The sequence below is a fragment of the Typha latifolia genome, chromosome 2 (assembly GCF_019914945.1).
Source record: "Typha latifolia isolate L0001 chromosome 2, TyphaL0001v2, whole genome shotgun sequence".
In the NCBI taxonomy this organism is placed as follows: domain Eukaryota; kingdom Viridiplantae; phylum Streptophyta; class Magnoliopsida; order Poales; family Typhaceae; genus Typha; species Typha latifolia.
In genome coordinates, this window is record NC_133087.1 from 6,870,540 (window position 1) to 6,892,719 (window position 22,180).

Consider the following 22,180-nt stretch of genomic DNA (forward strand, 5'->3'; position numbering starts at 1 on the left):
ACCCAAATCTATCTCAGATTTTAGAAAACCCTCAATGCGATCATTGTTAATGGTGGATCTCTGGCTGCTCTTCTCAGTTGTAGTAGGTTGCGCTATCTTCTTATCGGTTGTCTAGTTGGCCACTCTCCACTAAAGTTGGTGACGCTCTCTCTCCTGGCTAAGTCTCCGGCTAGTCGTCTCTTTTCACAGAGGTGAAGGTTAGTAATGAGAGGGTTTATTGTCTTCCTCGCTAGATCTTCCATTAGATTTGGGAAAAGTAATGTTATAAATCATTTGGTCTTATACTGCGCAAATAGGGAAAAATAATGTTGTAAAGCATCTTTCCTACTGTCATATTTCTTATATGGTACCTACATACTACATTTAAGGATGACATGTTTCTTGCTGTCAAGTTGTAGAGCATTTGGTCTTATATGATCCTTTTATTAATTGTATTTCTTGTATGATCCCCATAGAGTAATTAAATATTTGTTTCTGTTATCTCTGTAGTCTATATACGGTAAATAGTTTGTTGATGGGAAGAAGCTATAGGGTTTTGCCCTAAAAGAGAGGAAGAGAGAAGAAGTAGAAATATAGAGGAAGAAGAAGTATAAGGGTATTTTCTCATTTAAGAAAATTAATTATAAATTTGACGGAATATTCTCATCTGTCCAAACGGTGTTAGTTAAAATCTAACCCATGGTATTTTTTGCAAATATTAATTGAATCATAGGGCTCGATCTGCAAATAGTGAAAACGTAGGGTGTAAATGCAAATTTAGCTAAAAGACAAGGTGTTATATACAAATTTCCCTACATATTATGTATACGCATTCTGTTTTGGCTTCCAGATGACTTGTATGATCCTATATAAAGAAAATTATAATTGAGAATATTTTATCATTCATTTGATTAGAATGATCTTGAATATAAATATGCTAATGATATATATAGATGATAAGAGATGAATAGATTATTTATACTTTATGTCAAGTGGATCTGAAGCATAAAAATGCATTTGATAGATATATAATTGGAGGCTGCATTGTATTATATTTCTCTTAATTTTTTTACCACCTAAATTCTTGAGTTGCATGATCTATTGTAATACTGGATAAATGCATATGATTTGTCATTTAGAAAAAAAAATTATGAAATTTGATTGATAGAAGTGAAAGAAATAATTATGACATGCTTGGTGGATGATTGATCACTTGATATATTCACAATCATGTGGCCATACATTCGAAATCATTAATCTGTGTGCAAAACAGATATTCAAATATATATTATTTGCTAGGGCAAATATGGCGAGTTATTCGCACATAATTTCTATCAGCTAAAAGGGTGCCCAATCTGGATTGATGTTGATACCCTTAGTTGATGATAATGCATGCTCTGAGCCTTTGAGCATGATGATAAGATCAAGTATCGGGTGTGGACCATGCAAGTTTCTAGTATGATAATGTTATTCAAAGATAACTTTAATGATTGAGATATTGAAAAATGCATATGATTCTATTATCATTTGATATATATATATATAGTATTCAATTGGTCATCATGCTTCATTGTAGTTGCATTTGTTATCATAGTATAGTCATGAGCGACATGCATCATATGTGATATATTTAAGAGAGTTATGATGATGGTATGACTAGAGATTTATTTATATATTATCGAGAATTATATACTTGATTAGGTATACTATGGCTAAGAGGTCTTATATTACTCGTGCAATCAACATGAGGGCGGGAGTTTTTCCTTTAAATACTTGGGATCTAGATCTCCCCAAATCAATTGTTGATTAAGGACTATGAGGATTTTCTGTCCAAAATCTATCAGACTGGAAAAAAGTAAACCTTACTCAGCCAAAAAGAATCACACTTATTAATTATGTCCTAAACTCAATGCCCATTTCTTTAATGTCCTCAACTTAGACAACCCTCGCAGTTGCTGATTGGATAGCAAAATTATCTCAAAACTTCCTTTGGAACAATAAAAGGTCCAGCCACAGCCTGCACTTGGTCGGTTAGGACACTGTTACCAAACCTAAGTGTGATGGGGCCTTGCTATTAGGGATATCCGAACCATCCATAGGTCTCTCATTGCTAATAGTGTCTAGCGTATCCTCAATAAGGATCTTATTTCACAGGTTTGAGGTATGACCGTAAGATATAGGACCCCTTATTCTTGGTTTTATAAAAAGCCTAATAAGTGTTCCTAGAATTGGACGCTTATTTTGCTGGCCACGAATGAGCTCAAGGGTGTGTTGATAAGGATGATTTGTAATAGTAAATTCATTGATATTTGATAGGATCCTTGGGTTGGCCCCACTCATCTAGATCGTTGGCCCACTTTTATTAATATGAGCCCTATGGCCTCCATCACTAAGATCCCTCAACTTATGACAAACAGTCTCCATCACCAAGATCCCTCAACTTATGACAAACAACGATTGGAACTTACATCTCATCTCTAGTCTTTTCGGGGTGCACCTTCTTAACGTAATCACTAACATCAATATTCTTATTTGTGATCTCTAACTACTAGATGGAATGCCAAATAATGAAAAAAATCTGGTTCCAAGGTTGTATGAAGGTTCTTCTCTGGCACATTTGGGAATATAGAAACAAATTTCACTTTAGTAATGATCGAGAAGATATCCAAAAAGTTTGGTTACGTACTTTATCTCTCTAACTACTGATTATTATGCTCAGTTATTTGTTGACCGAATGAAACCAACTCCAATTGTGATGGGTCCTATGTGAACAGCTCCTAGGTGACAAGGTTCCAATAGCCTAGTGACATTGCAACTATTGCGGGGTGCATGTGTGCTCGCTGCATGTTGTCGCTAATTGCAGAAGCATTGGCTATAAGGGAGGGGTTGCTCAGCATACAACATAAGAACTAGACCAACCTGTGGATCGAAATAGATTGTTCCATGCTAGCCTTATTTTGTAGGATGGAAATAAGTCAACTTGGTCTATAAATTCTATTATCGATGACATTTACCATCTAACTCACAATTATCAAAATTGTAAAGCTAGTCATACAAATCGGGAAGCTAACCACACCACGGATTGGCTTGCTAACAATGGTAGGAGCTTAGGCTTTGGGTGTACTTGTGATGTGGGGATACCCAGTATAGCTTATGCATATTTTGGTCTTCAATGCTTTTGGAGATTGTTATAATTGTTTGGTCAATCTATAAAATCTTTTCTTTCTCAAAAAATAAATAAATTATAGCTAATATTATAAATTTAATTTATGCAAATATTCCAAGTAATAATTCTTTTGATTTTTATCTTTACTCTTCGTTTAGAAGAAAAATATGAGAAGATATCTTTAAATGAGAGAAGGAAATCAAAGAAGGGAGAATATTTGACAAAGAATCAAATAAGTGAGAGGGCCTCGAGTTGCATTAAGGTATCAAGTCACCTCTAATTGTGCCCTTGTGATCTTAATAACAAAAGAAACTGGGCAATTGGCCAAAGTTCGGCCAATGGTATCATAGGTAGCAACTACGACCAAAGACCAAAGTTGAGAGAGATATTTGTAACAAAGAATTAATGTTTAGCAAATAGTACCTTAGTTCCAGAGGTATTTTTACAAATAGTGATATAAATATAGAGTGATTTTTTTTTAATATATACCTTTTTAAAAATTTTAGAATTTTATAAATCACACCCTATATTATACATATGTGATTCATAACCTCTCTTTGAGAATTTTATAACCTGACCTCTCACCGAGTAAGGATAAATTGAATAAGATGAGGGGAAAGAAGAAGAAGAGGAGGGGAAATGGGAGATAGAAAAGATGTTGGCGACGGCGTAAGATGATTTGGTTTAGGGATGGTTGACGAGTAGAGAGGAGGAGAGGGGGCAGTGGATTTAGTTAATATTAGTTAGTCAAATAATACTAGGATATTAAATAAAAATTATATTAAAAAAAAGAGTCGAATTACAAATTTTTTAAAATAGAACGTAAATCACAAAATAAAACAGGTGAAATATAAAATTTTCTAAATTCTCTTATTTGTACCCCCCATCATAAAGTTGATATTTGCCATGGATAATGGCGGGGTCCACTATTGAGGCATGGCTTGTTCGCCCACAATTAGTCCAATGTATATCTATTAGATCCGAATTTCCGTTTTAATTCCTCTTCCAATTCTCTAAATTACAGACTACTTTCCTAAACAAAAGCACTCAATTAGAGAAGAATGCAATAGTAAAAAAAGTTTTTAATTTAATTGTTGCATACAAGACCAAAAAAATAAAAAAACTTGTAATTTTTCCGATCTCCAACAGAAGAAAAAATTAGTTTGAGAGGCAAAATTATAACTTATAGGCATGAAATGGATCACCCCCAAAATTATTGTTGGACTAGACTAAGCCAGATTGGGTTCAAGAGCGACCAAACTTCAACCCTCTTCTTCCCTCAAAAGAACCAAACCACTCTAGAATCATTTGAAAGAAAATAATCAAACAGACAACCTCCAAAAAAAAAAAAAAACTAGCTAACTGTAAGTAAGTTTACAGGGAATTTATTAGAATAGGTTGGTGGACCGTGGACGTGATGCCAATCTTTATTCAATACATTACACAAAACTTACAGCACTAATTAATTTCTCCGCCATTTGCATTTGTTTGATGATTTATTCGGTAGAGATCTAATTGTTCCAATTATTATTTATTACTAGTAGATAGGCGATCCAGCATTTTATTTAGAGAGAAAGAGACGAGAGATTATATCAATCATAGAAAATTGATAGAGAAAAAACCGGTTGTATATCAGAGTCAAACCGATGACCATCGGATTACAAACGTCCAAGTAATGCCAAAAAATTAATAAAAAAAAATCAAGTTGGCTTTGACCATGTGCCATATAGTTGTCAAGATATCTATGATAATAAATTAAATATAAAAATTAATCTCACTCTATATTATAAATATTATTTATTAAAATTATATCTTATATCACATACTAATTTAATTTACTAATTTATCATCGATATTTTTTCTATTAACTTAATTTATATCAAATCAAAAGATAAAAATAAGAATAATTAATTTTAAAATATGAAATATATATATTCTAAAATTGAACTTCATCCAAAAGTAAACGGGGCTAAACAAACATAAACAGCACAGCCTGGAACAAGCAACTATTCGCGCATATCTCCCCTAAACAATCCCCTCGAAGAACCAAACTATACTTCCTAAAAATAAAAATAAAAATTCCAACAGATCAATGGGAAAATAGAACGAACTAATAATACATGCAACCAAGATCAATCATCTCAAACTGTAAGTTCTCAATTACAAACACATAACCAAAAAATTTAAATAAAAAAAAAACTAACAAGGGATCTGCTCAATGAACCACTTGATAACTTTGACGGGGAGTTTTATGAGACCGACGGCGAGATTCGCAAGGCCAGCGCAGCAGATGCAGCACGGGCAGACGCAACTCACGGCACTCCTGCATTGCCAAGAACACAAACAAAACTTTTAACACAAACGAAATTCAACTAAAAATTTAGTTTACAGATTTTAGGGCGGGGGGGGGGGAGTTACGGACCCGATTAACCAGACGACGGCGCCGACGAGGGACAGCGCCAAGGCGAGGACGGCGAACGGCAATCCGATCAAGAACCCAAGCGGCCGGCATTCGCCCATGGCTCCTTCTTTGCTTTCCTTCTCTTTCTCTTCTACGCAGACGAGGGTCAGAGGAGAGAAAAAGGAAGAAACTGTAAACGAGAGAGAAAGAGAGGTAACTGAAGGGAAGTGGGCTTTGGATTATAAAAGTTTGAGTGGACGAAATTACCCTTACGGGAGAGGGGGGAAGGCGCTGAGAAGGAGGGGTTAATTGTGGAAATAAACTTGCCGGCTCGGGTTCGTTGACCCGGTTTCGAAGGTGGGAGCGGGCAGGTAGGAAGTTTCAGTAGTGGGTTCAGTCATTGGTTCGGATACGACCGGGTCAGCGCGAGGGGTGCCCGCTAAGGCTGACCGTGAAGACTTTTTCTTTCTCTTTTCATACCTTTTTTTGTAGTCATTTTATAGGATTGGCAATGATTTTTCTTTTTCAAATATCAGAATTGTCAGTATATTAATTGTTCTTTTAATTTAACCCATTGAGTTTATATGTGTAGCTGACCAACTTCGTGAAAACCAAATCTACTGAGGTTCACAGTACTTTTAGTTTTAATATTACTTATTATGCATAACCTAATATTCATCGTTATGAAGCATACTTGTACTCATGTGTAATACGATATCATCAAACATCAAAATATAATAAAATAATCATAAAAAACTTAGATACATAATAAATATATTATTCTTCATGACAAAAATCAACAGAGATATCGATACGGTAACAAGAATCGATCATATGACGAAGATGTGATAGCTTATGAAACTTCGCCTACAAAGATATTACTATAAGCAATCACAATCATTGTAAATCTCTCACGATGGTTGCCTCTGTTAGAGAAAAAAAAAACAGATAGAATCACTTTTATAAGGAAACTTATATAATCCTATTCCAAATAAATTAGGATAGATTTTACATTTCGGATTTAATTTTTTATTTATTCCTTATCTTCGTTCTTTCTATGATTGTGCTCTTCTTGTATCTATTCAGGTGATACTTAAAACTAATAATGAAATAAGGCAATTATTTATTCTTTCTTATTTTCTTTATAGTATCAAAGCCAGAGGCTAAAATCATCTCTCATCATTCTTCTTATTCTTTTTTCTTCTCTCTTTTTACTTCAAAATAATCCTCGATCAATGATGTCTTCAGCATTTAATGTGGAAAATTTTATTACCCTACAATTGAATCATGACAACTATCATTTGTGAAAAGAATAAATTTTTATTTTGGCTGAGAGCCAAGATCTTGCAAGAATTCTCATTGGATCACAAGTTGCTCCTAGTGAGTTTGTTAGTATTGTCCTAAAGCCTCTCCTGATGGACATATGGCAACGAATTCTGATTTTACTACTTGACGATAAAATGATCTAATGCTTCATAGACTAGATAATTGAAATCTTCACTAATAAAGCACTTGACTTTGTGGTTGGTCTTGACATAGCAGCAAAGATTTGGACAATACTTCCAAAGAAGTGAGTGGTGACCAACCGTCTTCCTCTTCATCGCCTGTTGGCCTTCTCCTCCATCGATAAGCCATCACCACCTTCTCCTCCATTGGCCTCCTCATCCTCCATTGACAAGCCCTCGCCACCTTCTCTATCGACCTCTTCCCTTTTCTCATTCTTCTTTGGCAAGCCATCTCCTCCTCCTTTTCCTTTGACCCCCTCATCCTCTATCGATCTCCTCCTCCTCTTCTTATCAAGCTCGGGCTCAGGTTAGGCTTGGTCTAGCTCGGCTCAAGCTTAGCTCAAGTTGAGCTAAGCCGAGCCTAAATATCAAATTACAACTCAAAATTAATTTCAAACCGAGCCTAAGCTAGAGCCAGATGGCTCAGACTCGACTCATTTACACCCCTAATTACACCGACACTCCCTGAACTATACTCAATTTTTATATGGACCCCTAAACTACCTTTTGTTATAATGTCCCCTTTAAACTTTAGATCAAAGTGAAATTACTAATGACCGTGACAAAAAGCACCTAATAACTATTATACCCCTAATAAGTATACACAACTTCTATCTCCAACTCCGCCAACATCAGCACCGACAATATCATCGACGATGAAAATCACCATCATTTCTACCAAGACCTACGAGCTCTTCATCCTGGAGCCCACCATCTACTCATGGCTGCACGTCAAGGATAACAAGTGCTGCACCATCCTCTAGTGGGTTAGCCACAAACAAGGATGATGATCAAGTAGCTAGTGGTGCCCAGTATTGATTCGTCATTGTATGTCCATTATCGATCGCAAGCGTGGCAGCCAATATAGTACCAGAATCCAGTAGAGGATGCGACGGCATATTTGGTGGCGACAGTCAAAAAATGGATGGTCAAATGCCCCTCCTCCTCCTCTAGGTTTTTTTTTCACAATGTACCCCCTCATACTTCGTGTAGAGAACGATCACCGCTGGTAGAGTCGGTTCCTTGTGCAGCTTGAGCAGGCTGTCACCGATCATCCAATCAATGCCTAACTCTAAAACAATGTTGGCCATGCATTCCTCCGATGGTGGCATTGAAACTGAGCTAATTGAGTTAGAGTTCCATTTGAAGGTTCCAATTCTTCTATTTATCACCGCCTAAGGGGGAATGTGACCATTGGCATTGTTGCCAATCTCATCTTTGGCACCGGCAAGGATGGCATCTGGTTCCAATGGCTACCTATGGCATTAGGGTTGACATGGCCCCATAGTGGTGTTGATCCTGCGGAGCCTACCCAAAGATTCAAGTCAGATTGTAGGAAGTGGGTGATACGTTTTAGTATTTCTATGAAAAGAAATATGACACCCATGATTCCTAGTAGTAAGTCGTGGGCATATTGGGCGTGACAAATACTTGTTAATAAGTCATGGGTTTTAAAGGGGGCCAACTTATGGGCCAGGCCTCTCTCTGACCTCAAAACTAGTATCGCGTCCCCACCAAACTCTATAAGCCGGCTTTGTAATACTTAATAAGGTCTCTCACGTTCAAATTCTTATTTAAGCCTTCTCTACCATAGAATTTGGCCTTCGGGGTCAACTCAATGGCTTCTATGAGGAAAGCGACACAAAGGATGCTCGAGTGCTTGTTAAGGAAGGCGACAAGCAAGGGCCGCTGAAGGGGAAAAATGCCTTTTCTTTTTTACTCTCCCCTTCACTGGGGGTGCTTGGGGGCGGGGGTAGTATGCCACAACGAAACAAGGGAATGAAAGGTCACTTTGCATTGGATGCTTTTTACCCTCCCCATAATGATGGCTTTGTTGTCGTGGGGAGCGTTGAAGCTTGCTTCTTCTTCATACTTTTCTTGGTCATTAATATGATGACCAGTCCTTAATGGAACCAATTTAATTCTCAAAATAAGAGGAATTTTGCGCTTCTGTCAGATCCTCCCTTATCTCCTAATCGAGCTTGTGTAGGTAGATGTTGCCTGGTAGGGTTGAGAGTAGTACAATGTGTGGAGATAGAGTAAGTGTAACAACCCGACCTTAAAAAAATAAATTTAATTTTGGGCATGACGTGGCCGGCCACACTGTGACTGGCCTCGTGCCCATGCAAGCTGCGTGAGCAGCTTGCGTGGCGAGGGGGCACGCGCCCCAGCTACCGTTGTTGCAGCTAATCGGCTACGGCCAGCTAGCACGGTGGGCCCTGCCACTACCGCCGAAGCCTCCCTCATCCACTGCCTTCTCTCTCTAAATCTCTCTCTCTCTATCTCTCTCTCGGTCACTCTCTCACTCTACTCTCTCGCACTCCTTCCTCTCCTCGTTGCCGACGTCGGCCCGCCGCCACCTCCCCGAAGTCGCTGCCGCTGGTGAGATCCCTCATTCCCCCTCTCTTTACTTTTCTTCTTCTCTCTCTCTCTCTCTCTCTCTCTCTTTCTCTCTCTCTCTCTCTCTCTCTCTCTCTCTCTCTCTCTCTCTCTCTCTCTCTTTTCTTGCCTCGAGCTCGGGCTCGTCGAAGCCGAGCCGCTGACGAGAGGTCGGCCGCTGGCTGGCCAGCAGCGGTCGGTGCCCTCCCCGCTGGCCCGGGTCCGCAACCCCCTCCCTCACCTTCTCTCTTTCTTCTCTTTCTTTTCTCTTCTTCGTCTTCTTCTTCTTCGTCGTCTTCTTCTTCTTCTTCTTTCTTTCTCTCTTTCTTTTCTTCTTCTTCCTTGGCTTCTTCTCCTTCTTTTTGCACAGCACTGATGGCAGAATTAATTAATTAATTAATTAGGTATTTTTCTTCTTAATTAATGCAAATAGATTATTTAGACATTATCTATTTTAATAATATTATATATTCTTCAATATAATTTATTAATGATAATTTTTATAATTAATGATTAATTAGGTATAAATATAGGTAATACTTATATTTATTTATTTATTTATATGTCTATTAGACTAATAAATAGATTTGTAAATTATAATTATTAGATTTATATTCTAATACCCTCATCATATATATTTTAAGTAATTCTATTAATTTATTATATATTATTATTCTACAATAAATAAAATACTAGGCTTATTTAGTTATTTATTTATTATTTTATAAAATAAAGACTGCATTGTCCCTAATTAATCAAGATAGTGTATGAATTAGAAAATTAATTATAATTAGACATTGTCTATACTTATAGTTATTTAGCCTTTTATTTTATTTTATTTTATAATTATATATACTCTCATATAAAAGGAAACAGACCTCTTCTCCTTATGTTATAACTAACATTTTATGATAATAATATAATTATAGTATTTGAATCGTATTTATAATATAGACCTAGTTATGTAATCAAAAAATAAAAGAGGAGTGATTCTAAACCTAATAAATAGTTATATTTTAGTTGAATTAATTCTAATTAGATAAACGACTAACTTTATGGTACTTAAATATTTTCAGACCCCAAACCCCCTTATGTGAGACTCTATGGACCCTAACGATGAGTTGATGTTTGACTGACGGACATGAGAGATGTGTGGTTCGTGTCTTCTGATCAGATTGTGAGTAGTCTTATCCCCTAGACGTCTTTCTCAAATTAGGATATATTATATATTATATATTATGTACATGTATGTTTTAGCCTCTAGCATGATTATATGACTTTATCTAGAGATGATTTCAGTCAAGCATATTTTATCATGCATTTGATTAGGCTAATATGAGATATGAGTACATCCGTGATATATATAGAGATGATTGGAGATGATTCTACTGCTAGAATTGTATACCGAGATGATCTTTAACATGAGTGTGCATGTGATAGACTAGGGGGAGTATGCATGTGTTAGATACATATGTGGAGACTACATTGCATTATTTTTCTCTTGACTCCTATTCCACCTAAAATTCCTGTTATGCATTGACTTGTTATCGTACTGGATATATACATATAATCAGTCATTTAGAAGGAAAGCATGAAATGAGATTAATAGGATATTTGATAGAAAGCGTGAGGATATCCGAGTAGGCACCAAGATTAGGGGGTGCCTGGAGTGATGATTATGGTCGCTGATATGCGATATCTCGTGACCCATGTCTGAGGTCAGTTGAGTCTATGTGCACAGAAAATCAAACACATGTCGTTCGCCAGGGCATATGTGGCGAGTTATTCTCACAAGGTTTCTATCAGCTAGAAGGGTGCCCAGTCTGGATGGATTTTAATATACCCTTAGCGTATGATAGGGTATGAATATGATTGAGATACCCTTAGTGTATGACAGGGTATGCTTTGAGCCTACGGGAAAGATTTTGAGATCAGGTACCGGGTGTTGACTATGCATAGTGGTATAGTATGATGATGACATATAGAGGTGACATTGATGACTAAGATGTTGAGAAATGCATATAATTTCATTATCATCTGATTACATGATTATCGAGTGGTCAATATACATTATATATGATTGCATTTGATATTATAATATGGTCATGATCGGCATGCATCATGTGTCATATTTGAGAGAGAGTTATGATGATAGTATGACATGGAGATTTGTTTACTCATTGTCAAGGATTATATACTTTTATTAGTTATGACATGTTATCTACTTTTCATTTATATATGATTGAGGATACATTCATATACTCATTCATGACATGATGTTCTTTCTGATTCATATTATCCAATATATAATTTTCTCTCTGTTTGGCATCACTGATTCGGGGTAAGGTCTATTCACTGAGTCTTTTACTCACGACTCTCTTTATTTATTTTTTCTAACCCACTCCAGATATGTGGTATGTGATAGCGACTTGAGGTATCTTGAGAAGATATTTTAGAGCGATGATGATGTGAACTATAGATGCAAGACAGTATAGATGATAGTTTATATAGAAATTGAGTTGTACTAGTATTTGATATTTGTACTCTTTTGTATTAGACGATGATTTGTATAATACAGGTCGAATCATAGTGTACTATTGTATTAGTTGTTTTAGTTATATCTTGATGGTTTATTGTGGCCAGTGTGAGTCATGCCAAATTATGTAGTGGTTTAGTATTATGGAATTGGATATTCATATGTTAATAAATTTATTTGGTTAATAGTATGATTTATTTGGTGATAGATTATGTGATAATAGATAGATTATGTGATAATAGATAGAGTAGCATATTTTATTTGATGATGTCATGATTATATGTGCATAGGAAAGTATCTGTGTGTGACGGGCCCCACCCGACCTGTCGCATGCGCCACGCGTGCCGTATGGGCGCGTGGGTGTGCACGTGCGTATGCTGGGCGGGGGCGTTACAATAAGGGCCTTTCTCACCTCCTATGAGTCGTCTAGCAGAAAACTATTGATGAGTGGGGTAAAAGAACTTGGGATCGTCAATCTCTTCCTTCAAGATTGAGATGAATTGATGTCGGTCAATGGTGTGAAAATACTGAAAGATGTCAAATTTCAAAAACTAGCAAGAGGTTTCCTATTCTTCTTTGATCTGTCTTAGGGATGAGTTGCAGCCTTGACCTGAGCAAAATTTCCATTCACTCATTAATTCTAATGAAGATAGGCAACTTTTATTTCTCATTCACAAATCCATCCTTGTCCATACTGCTAACTCTCAATTGGTCCTACTTCTGATTTTTGTTGTCACGAAAAAGGGAGGGGGAAAGTTAGTGCCAAATGCTTGGCAATCCTTGGTAGAGCTTATTCATGATTTCGTGCTGAACCTGGTAAACGAACAAATAGGTGGTCTTTCTGCATGGAAGACGGTCAACTTTATTGAACTGAACAAAGTTGTTCTTCTCCTACAGGGGTTTGAAATGCACCCCATTATAGTCAGGCGTGGGGAATATGATATCCATCCTAATAGTTTGAGGGAAGAGACAACGGTATTGATGATATCATCTCTTCTATCTCCCCTTCTTTAATGGTAGAGAGCAAACCCTCTTTGTGCAACTCTTCCCAAAAAGTTCATTGGCTTCTTCTCCTTTTTCATCAGGACATATCATGAAGGATTTGGAGAGTGAAATAGCAAGCACTACAGAGGTGCTCAAGGCCCAAACGGCCGAGATAATGGCTACCATGACTACCGACATAGCGGAGCAACAAGCCATGATCGTTGTGTGTCAGAAAGCGGTGGCCAATAATTGGCCGGCACCAAGGGAGGTGCCAAAGTTGAAGATCTGTGAGCCCGAATGCTATAGGGTGCAAGGGACACTAAGGAATTAGACAATTGATTGTGGCAGGTAGACCAATACTTCAAAGCCGTAAAGTTGGATGATGAGAATGCCAAGATAGATCAACATTGCCACCATGTACTTTTCGGACAATGCCATGCTTTTCGTGTACGGCGATATTAATAGGAATCTCTACACCATTGCCACTTGGGAAGACTTGAAGAAGGAGCTCAAGTCCAAATTCTACCCCAAGAACATAGAGTACTTGGAACGCAAGAGCTTTCAGCAACTCAAATGCTTGACCGATCACCAACTCGGAGAAAGATCGTCTCTTCTTCTTCATGGACGCACTCCAACCATGGGTCGAGCAAGAGTTGCAGCAAGACTCTCGTTGGCCTTGGTAGTGGCAAAACGTCTTGTGGATTTAAGCAAGCCAGATTCACAAACTTGGGCAAAGCACTTAAAGTTCTTCAAGGGCAAAGATGAGGGAGAGAAGGGCAAGGAAAAGGATAAGGAGAGAAAGTCCGACTCCAAGGAGGAAGCGGCACACCCAGGCCTCAAGGCAGAATGAGACAATGAGCAGGATCAAGGCAGTCAACTCAAAGGCAAAGCCCATGACAAGCATAATAAAGGACGTGGACCAGCAGGGGATCAAGGTAGTCAACTTAGTTGTGCCTAACGATGACTTCCAATTCATTCTTGGCATAGAGTTCAAAACATCATCAAAGGCAATTCCCATGCCATTCCTTTGAGTGTTGACAATCATAAACGAGGGGCATCCATGTATGGTTTCGGTAGTCAGCAAGCTGGAGACATATTAGCCTATATCCCCACCAATGTGATCCCCATTATAGATGGACAAATATGTTTGGAAATAGAACTCTTTTATCGCAAAATTAGACTAGCTATTAATGTTGGCTTATTTGTCAATCGCATCGAGTCTACTGCTTAGTTGAAAGCTATGAAAGAAGAGGTTAGGGAAGATGGTGAAGAAGAAGAAGGGAAGGCCTCAAATGGGTCAACTGCATTGGCATTACCGCCAATCTCATCTTCGAAGTCGCTAAAGATGGCATCGGGTTTTGATGGTGGATGAGGGCGGTCGTCAATGGTAGAGGAGGAGGTGATGGAGATGGGAGAAAGGCGGTGATGGTGATAGTGAAGGTAATGGAGATATGAGGAGGATGAGAGGAAAGAGAAAAGAGGAGGGCATTTTTGTCATTTTGTATATAAAGTATTTTGAAATGACTGCCACGTAAACTAAGTTACTCAATTTAGTTAACAGTAGACTAACAGAATAGTGACATTGAAATTATTCTAAAGTTTATGAGAGACATTATAACAAAAATAGTTTAGGAGTCTTTATAAAAATCGAATATAGTTCGGAAGGTATATTTATAATTAATCTTAACTTGATAAAGTTTGAAGTCAAAGTAGTTGATCCTTAGACTATTGGTACCATTGCTAACTACGAGCATGTAAGACTTATAATGGATGTAGGTTCTTTCTAGAGGTGGAGAGTCTAGCTATCATGATAAAATGTGTAATGTTTATGTAATAAGTAATATATTTTAAAATATTTTAGAATATAGGAAGTGTGTGAAAATACTTATAATTCTCGTATGAGAATATGCCCATGTTTTTATGAAGGCCATAACTATATTTCCAGATAGCGTTCTATTATTTTGAAAGTGATTCAAACCAAAAATTCAGACCTCTTTTGAGTAGTAAGATGTTCAGATTGTGAACAGCGTGTTCAAAAGCACTTATTGGTTTTTGTTTTCCTGCTGATTTTTTGGACAGGTTTTTAGAACTTGACTATATTTTGAAGAGGTATATAAGAAGATTTTAACTTAATCCTAGGTAATCTAATATATTACTTTTTGGAAGCTATTGGAGATCATCCATTGGATTAGGATGGAATATGCTAAATTAATTTTTTATTCATAATATCTACATCAGATCTAGAAGAACTACATCTTTAATGTTACTAAAATAGAAGAATTAATCTCGAAGGTCATTAAGGTTGAAAACTATTAGAATATAAAATATAAAAATCATTGGTCTCAAATAACTTAAGTTTTTAGTTCAGTTGGTGAGTTAACATATATCAGAGCTAGATATCATGAGTTTAAATACTACCATGCCAATCTTTCCCAACATGGTGGACAAGAGGGGATGACGGTAGTGATAAGGAGGGCAGAGCACAAGAGAGGGGCCAACAGTTGTGAGGAGGAAGGCCATAATGGCAAGAGAGGGGGTAACAACAGCAATATAGAAGACAAGGACGAAGAGAGAGGCGGATGAAGCTAAAGGAAGAAGGGAGAAAAGAGGAGAAGAAAGACACTTCTTAGAGGGAAGAGAGAAGAAGGAGAAAAATTCTCTTCGCACCCCTAGCCACTAGAGCTCAAGGGGATTGGACAACACTCATCGGTGACGACAAGAGAAAAGTCCTCTAAGAGAATAGAGAAGTTGTGCTAGGGTTTGCATAATGGAAAAAGCAGTTGAGGGCAACTAGACATGGGAAGAGTCGGCCGGACAATTTTGAAAATAGTGGTTTGATCAAGGTAGAGGAAGTGGGCGAAGTGGATGTGCTTTCAAACTCTACATGGAAGATAGAGATTTTGGATCTAGAGTTATAAACTAGCATGTTCATCTTAAAACTTGTTACAAAAATAGGGGTAGCTTTTACAAGTAAATGAAAGAATTTACATACTCAAGAGTTTAGCATTGGAGATTAATTTTATAATAAATAGGTTGATCCATCATTAATTAGATCATAATTTTAACTTACTACTAGTTATCACCAATAATGTTTATTATATTTTACAATTTTTATAACTAAATACATCATCTGGATATAATTTCATAAGTTACGTGAAATACATCGAACCTCCATTCATTTGTCCTTTCATTTACAATCTAAAAACTAATTATTATTTTTATTCTAATCCTAGTTTAAAATGATTCATTGAGAAAGCTTCTAGTACCTTCCATAGCATTCCCCAGCTTTGGATCTCCTGTGGAGATTTCCCACACATTTCTTCGCCTCCTTTTCCTATCTAATCCTACGAGTCAGCCAAGAAAGCAAACCAAAACAAGCAAGAGAGAGGCCGAAATCACCGCAAAAATTAGAGAAGACGAGAAGAAAAGGAATAAGGCGAGCACCAACGAGCGGCCGCAGAAGAGGAGAAGGGATAGCAACGGCGACATGGGAGTTGATTACTATAAGGTTCTCCTAGTCGACAGGAACGCCAGTGATGACGAGCTCAAAAAGGCCTATCGGAAGCTCGCCATGAAATGGCATCCCGATAAGAATCCCAACAATAAGAAGGAGGCCGAGGCCAAGTTCAAGCAGATCTCTGAAGCTTATGATGTAATAACATCCTTCCTTGACAATCCCAGATTTATCAAAAAGATGGGTTTTTGATCCGTCTTTTAGATAAAGATCGATTTTTTGATCCATTTTTTTGCAGTATTCCAGTTGATTTACCCCTGCAAAGGTCGCATTTTTATGAATCTTTTCCCTTCGAATAGGTCCTTAGTGATTCCCAGAAGCGTGCGATCTATGACCAGTATGGGGAGGAGGGGCTTAAGGGGCAAGTGCCGCCTCCGGGAGCCGGCGGACCTGGTGGGTCCTCCTATTACACTGGTGGGGATGGGTCGACGACGTTCCATTTCAATCCCAGGAGTGCTGATGATATATTCGCGGAGTTCTTCGGGTTCTCGAGCCCGTTCGGTGGCATGGGTGGGGGTGGGGGGAGCATGAGAGGTGGTTCGAGGTTTCCCGGTGGGTTGTTTGGTGATGAATTCTTTGGATCGGGGTTTGGCGGGGAGGGATCGGTGCATCCTCAGCGGCCTCAGAAGGCCGCGCCCATCGAGAACCGGCTCCCTTGCAGCCTTGTGGACTTGTATAAAGGGACCACCAAGAAGATGAAGATTTCGAGGGAGATTGCAGATGCCAGTGGGTGAGTTTCTTTCTATGTTAATTTGAACTTCTTAATTTCTAACAATTTGCAGGTGGCGGCCCTTCTTGTTATCATTTTTCTCTTGCTTATTTATTGCATTGCCTAGCAATTCTGTACTGGTATCACTGTAATGCTTTTGCTTGGTTTCCTGAATGCTGGTTAATTTACCATCGATGTATCGAGTACAAATAGAATTTGTTCTTGTGTTGGTGCATGGAGTACTGGTATCCGATATGGTGCAGCTTGAGTATCAAGGTATCCATGCTTCATAGATTCTGAATAAGGTCCACGGCGATGATATTCTCACCTAGGGTATTCTTCATCCTTGACCATTAATCCTGATTTCTTGATTGACTACAAATTTGATTTTTGAGTACTATAACAATATGTAATGTAGGTCTTGTTCATCATTATAATCTTGTGCAACTATCATAAATATATTTCACATTGTATTATATATGTTTAGCACTAACATAATATATTGGCCAAACTGTTTTGATCTACTCATTTCTAGCATAATTGTTTCAACATCAGTTCCTTCATAGAGGGTCTTCCACAAGGGAATTGTGCACATCATACATAGTAAGGTTGTTCCACTATGTTCTTTGTAATCCTAATCTCTTTGAAGAGTCAGAGAGGTAAGGTAGCTTTAGTTCCTGCAAAAGTGTGATATATTAATTTTTTTTTTTAACATGACTTGGTAAAATTGGAATCATATTTTATACCTTTTGAATTTCTAATCATGGTGGTTAAAAGTTCAAACATAATTGATATATCTTTGTGGTCCTGGTAAGCCCTTTAGAGAATATATTCTTGTGGTAATACAAAGCGGGAAAGTTGATCAAGTTGGTGTTTGCTCTAAGTGTTGCATGTATGGAAGATAAGAGATTCTGAACATGATATAAAGAATAATACCATATCAGATTAAATTATTGCCTATTTTCACATAGACCTTGTTTATTTTTTGACACATCGATCCCCTTAAATTGTAAAACCTTCGACAAGCCCCTTATGCTAGATTTTTTGCACTAAAAAATGTCATGTGATGTTCATATGTTCAATTTTAGGCTCTCTAGATACCAATTTACTCTTATTTTAGGAGAGAGAAAAGTTGAGGGTCAAATGGTCACTTGAATTATTCTGATAACACTGGGTGAGAGGTGTAAAATAGTTGAGGGGATCAAAATGTCACAAAACTAAATAAGAGGGTTCATTTGAAAATGAGCTATAGCTCCGGGAGTCTAGGTATAGTTAATCAAAAACTTTATATATGATTGCCTTACTTTGATTGGAAACCAGCGCTTCTGAAAACTTGGGGACAATGTATGCTGATATAGTGAGATATTGCATTGGTGTGAAATTTTACATATCTTGCACTTTTAGATTAATTATTTAATAAAAGATAAAATAGACCAAAAACATCGAGACCTCTGACGCCATGAAGAATCTACTTGATCATGAATGCTTTGGATTTTGTAGGTTGTGAGAAGGACTACTCAGTTATCATTGCTATCCCTTATTAGTTGGGATAATGAATTTTAAAGAACTGCATAGTTTATATAAACTTTTATAGTTTACTATCAAAATGGGGTTAAATTGCTTTGGATTTTGTAGGTTGAGAGGACTACTTACTTATCATTGCTATCCTTTATTAGCTGGGATTATGCTTTTAAGGAACTGCATAAATTATAGAAATTTTTATAGTTGGCTGGAACCATCTAAATGTGGGCATATATGCAATGCTGCCACTTTCTTTCTTTACAACTTTGTTTTCTTGGAATAATTTGTGAGAACTGAATAGCCCTTCATAATACTGCTTTACTCTGTTGGATACTTAAACCTATTAGATCAGATAACATGCCTATATAGCTTATTTATGGAATCATGCAAGTGTAAGACAACTGATCAAATTCATGTTTAAGGAGAGTGATTTTGTAAGTCTAATTACTAAGAGTGGCAAAAGGTTGATAAGATTTGAGATATAGGTTTAAAAAGATTCTCACTGAATAAGTGTGACCCAAGGCCTGCAATTTTATTCCTAAGGGTTGTATTACTCAGGATTTAGATCTTTCTTGATAAACACGTAGATGCCCGTTCTTTTTTTTCATTTTTCCTTGTTTGGCTTAGGTCTTGAGTTGGTCAATGTTGTGTAAATAGCATCAATTTTGTTTTATAGAAAATTATCTTTCCAATAAGAAGTCCTTTCTTGGATGTAAGATATTGAAAGATTGATGTGTTCTCTTGAAACTTATGAGGGCGTCACTTATTTTGATGAGAAGCTTGCCACCTTGCATCTTAGTGCAATGACCCATGAGTTCAACCTATAGAGGTAGCTTCTCCACCAATGGCTGTAATACCATTTACATTTTTGTCCCCACCAAATCTCTATTTGGACTGTAATATGCATGAACCTCATTCAAATGGATGCTATTTTTTTTTGTAGCCCTTTTGTTTATGGCAATTTGTTTAACCACAAATTTAGATCTTGGGCAGCTTGACAAAACAAATGTGAAAGACTGACCCAAGACAAACTATTGCATTCCTACTTCTAAGATGCACAATGAATAAAATGATGTTGATTGAACTATTAGCATTCTCAAATGGAAGTTTTGGATGAGGTACTCAAATGTAGAAATTTTGCATACATTCATTGTATTGCTTGCCATTTTCATCACCAAAGTGGACTTCAAGTAATCTTTGAGTCATCTAGTATTCGCATCAGGATTCTTTGGTCCCTTTTTGCCTCATCTACACAACTTTGTAGGCAGGATATTTATTAAGTTATTGCTTCGAGCCAAGTCTAGTACATTTAGTAATAATAGATTGTTGTTTTCCCTCATGCAAACAATTATTATACACAAGATGATTATAAAGTTTAAAGGTAATGTTTCTAATTAGCTTCTTAAATTTAAGGTATAAACTATGATGTACCTCTGTATAGATCCTCTCTGATTTAGGATTATTGTTTCCAGTTGTCAAGAATTATAGCTTTTCCTGGATATGAAAATCATTTTTCAGCTAAAATATATATTCATTGCCAGTTAATCTAGTTCTGATACCTTGCATCTATGTAACATTTAAACTCAATTATATTTTCTACTCTATGGCATATGAAATACATGTCTAATAAGAAGATACGATGAATGTGTTTTATTCTTATAGACATTATTTTGGATGGTTGTACTTTATTGGAGTCATTGTATAGTGTGATTCTGGGTATAACTAAACAAAACTTGATCATGCCTGGGTCTGATGAATGAAGCTTGAATTGAGCTAATTGAAGCTAACTTGATAGACAACTTATGGCTTGAACTTGCAACTGTGCTAGGATCAAGCCAATATTGAACTTTTCATTCTTGAACAAAGGTTCCCAGACCTTGATTGAACAAATATTAGCCGCATTAAAATTGTTAATCAAAGGTTTAGGACTTAGTATATTACTGAACTTGAATATTTTAATCTATAGAACTTAATGTAATTATGTGTTAGATATTATGGTCAAAATTAGGTTCTGTTCTTATGTTATGTTAAAGTAAATTGACTTGGCTTGAAAGTAAATTCAAACAAATTTTGGAAAGCTAATGTTGCCTCATTGATCGTTACTGCTCCTTTGCAACTTTAATTAAATGACAACCCTATATGTTGGTACTATATATGAAGCTTTTGTTCCAATCTGTTCAATCTTTTGTTTTGAAGATCTTTGTTGCCTGAAAGAAGTGAAATATTTTGATGCCAGGAGAACCATGCCAGTGGAGGAAATTCTCACTATTGATATAAAGCCTGGTTGGAAGAAGGGAACAAAGATCACTTTCCCAGAGAAAGGAAATGAATCTCCTAATGTAATTCCGGCGGATATAGTCTTTGTTATCGATGAGAAGCCTAATGATGTATTCACAAGAGAAGGGAATGATCTGATCGTGTCACAGAAGATATCGTTGGCTGAAGCACTGACTGGCTATACTGTCCATTTGACCACACTAGATGGTCGGAATCTGATGGTACCCATAAATTCTGTGATCCACCCTGGCTATGAGGAAGTTGTCCCTCGAGAAGGCATGCCGATACCAAAGGATCCTTCCAAGAGGGGAAACCTTCGGATCAAGTTCAACATCAAGTTCCCGTCAAGGCTGACAGCAGAGCAGAAAACTGGGATTAAGAAACTCTTAGGTTCTTGATTTGTTTCGATGCTCTTAGAAATGATGCTGGATGTTGTGAATATCTTCAGTTAGATTAAGTTTGACTGCCTGATGGAATTTGGTTCAATGCTTTTGTAACTTGAGTTTTTTTTTTCGTTGATGATCTTTAAATTATTTTTACCATACGGTTAGCTACCTGATCATTCTTCAAAAGATCTTTCCAGCAATAGAATGTGGACAGATCTATGAATGCAGGATTGTTTCTTTAACTGCCATCTGAGTGATGACTCTTCATCAGTACAAGGGTTAAAAACTAGTTAAAAGTTTTTTTTTTAATATGTTGACTGTGTAAGACGTAATTTATTGATTTCAGACCTCAAACTGACTGTTGATTTCCTTCTTCAGATCCATCAGGGATGTGCGAAGTTTAATTGGGGGTAAAATTTGATATATTAATCGTAAAATTATTCTGATTAGTGTACATTCTAAGGTAGTATTTGTTAACAGAAAGGCAGACATGCTTACAGTACAACTTGATTTAACTATAGAGAAAGTAAGCTATGGTTGTGATAGTTCATGTGCTTATGCATGGAGCCTTATTCCCTGCTTGGAGATCAAACTGAGATTTGTGTCAGTAGAAGATACTACTGCTGTTATCCAACAAGAAATTAGGTAAGGAGATCATTTATAGCTGGTAGATGATATAACTATTCTGTTTTCAGATCTCACTCAGAGCATGCAAATCTCAAGGACAATATGGTTCATGAAGTTTATCCAAGCGATTAGAAAAAATTGAACACTTTGACTGAATGGTGATTATATTAACAGCTGTACAAGATAATAGGAAGGG

General features: G+C 36.9%; 2 protein-coding genes and 1 pseudogene across 2 annotated transcripts; 1 reads left to right on the forward strand and 2 right to left on the reverse strand.

Annotated features, from left to right (window-relative positions):
- Window positions 1–5,262: 5,262 nt before the first annotated feature.
- LOC140782461 (signaling peptide TAXIMIN 2-like) lies at window positions 5,263–5,755 on the reverse strand. Its single transcript, XM_073129039.1, has 2 exons — window positions 5,568–5,755; window positions 5,263–5,468 (listed from the first exon to the last, which is right to left on the reverse strand). Exons 1-2 carry the CDS (start codon window positions 5,663–5,665, stop codon window positions 5,345–5,347), a joined length of 222 nt encoding a protein of 73 aa, XP_072985140.1. The 5' UTR covers window positions 5,666–5,755; the 3' UTR covers window positions 5,263–5,344.
- A 2,464-nt stretch (window positions 5,756–8,219) lies between these two features.
- On the reverse strand, window positions 8,220–9,298 carry LOC140781448 (uncharacterized; annotated as a pseudogene).
- A 6,921-nt stretch (window positions 9,299–16,219) lies between these two features.
- LOC140782790 (uncharacterized) lies at window positions 16,220–21,663 on the forward strand. The gene is made up of 3 exons (XM_073129567.1): window positions 16,220–16,602; window positions 16,764–17,194; window positions 20,931–21,663. Exons 1-3 carry the CDS (start codon window positions 16,438–16,440, stop codon window positions 21,367–21,369), a joined length of 1,035 nt encoding a protein of 344 aa, XP_072985668.1. The 5' UTR covers window positions 16,220–16,437; the 3' UTR covers window positions 21,370–21,663.
- Window positions 21,664–22,180: the final 517 nt, after the last annotated feature.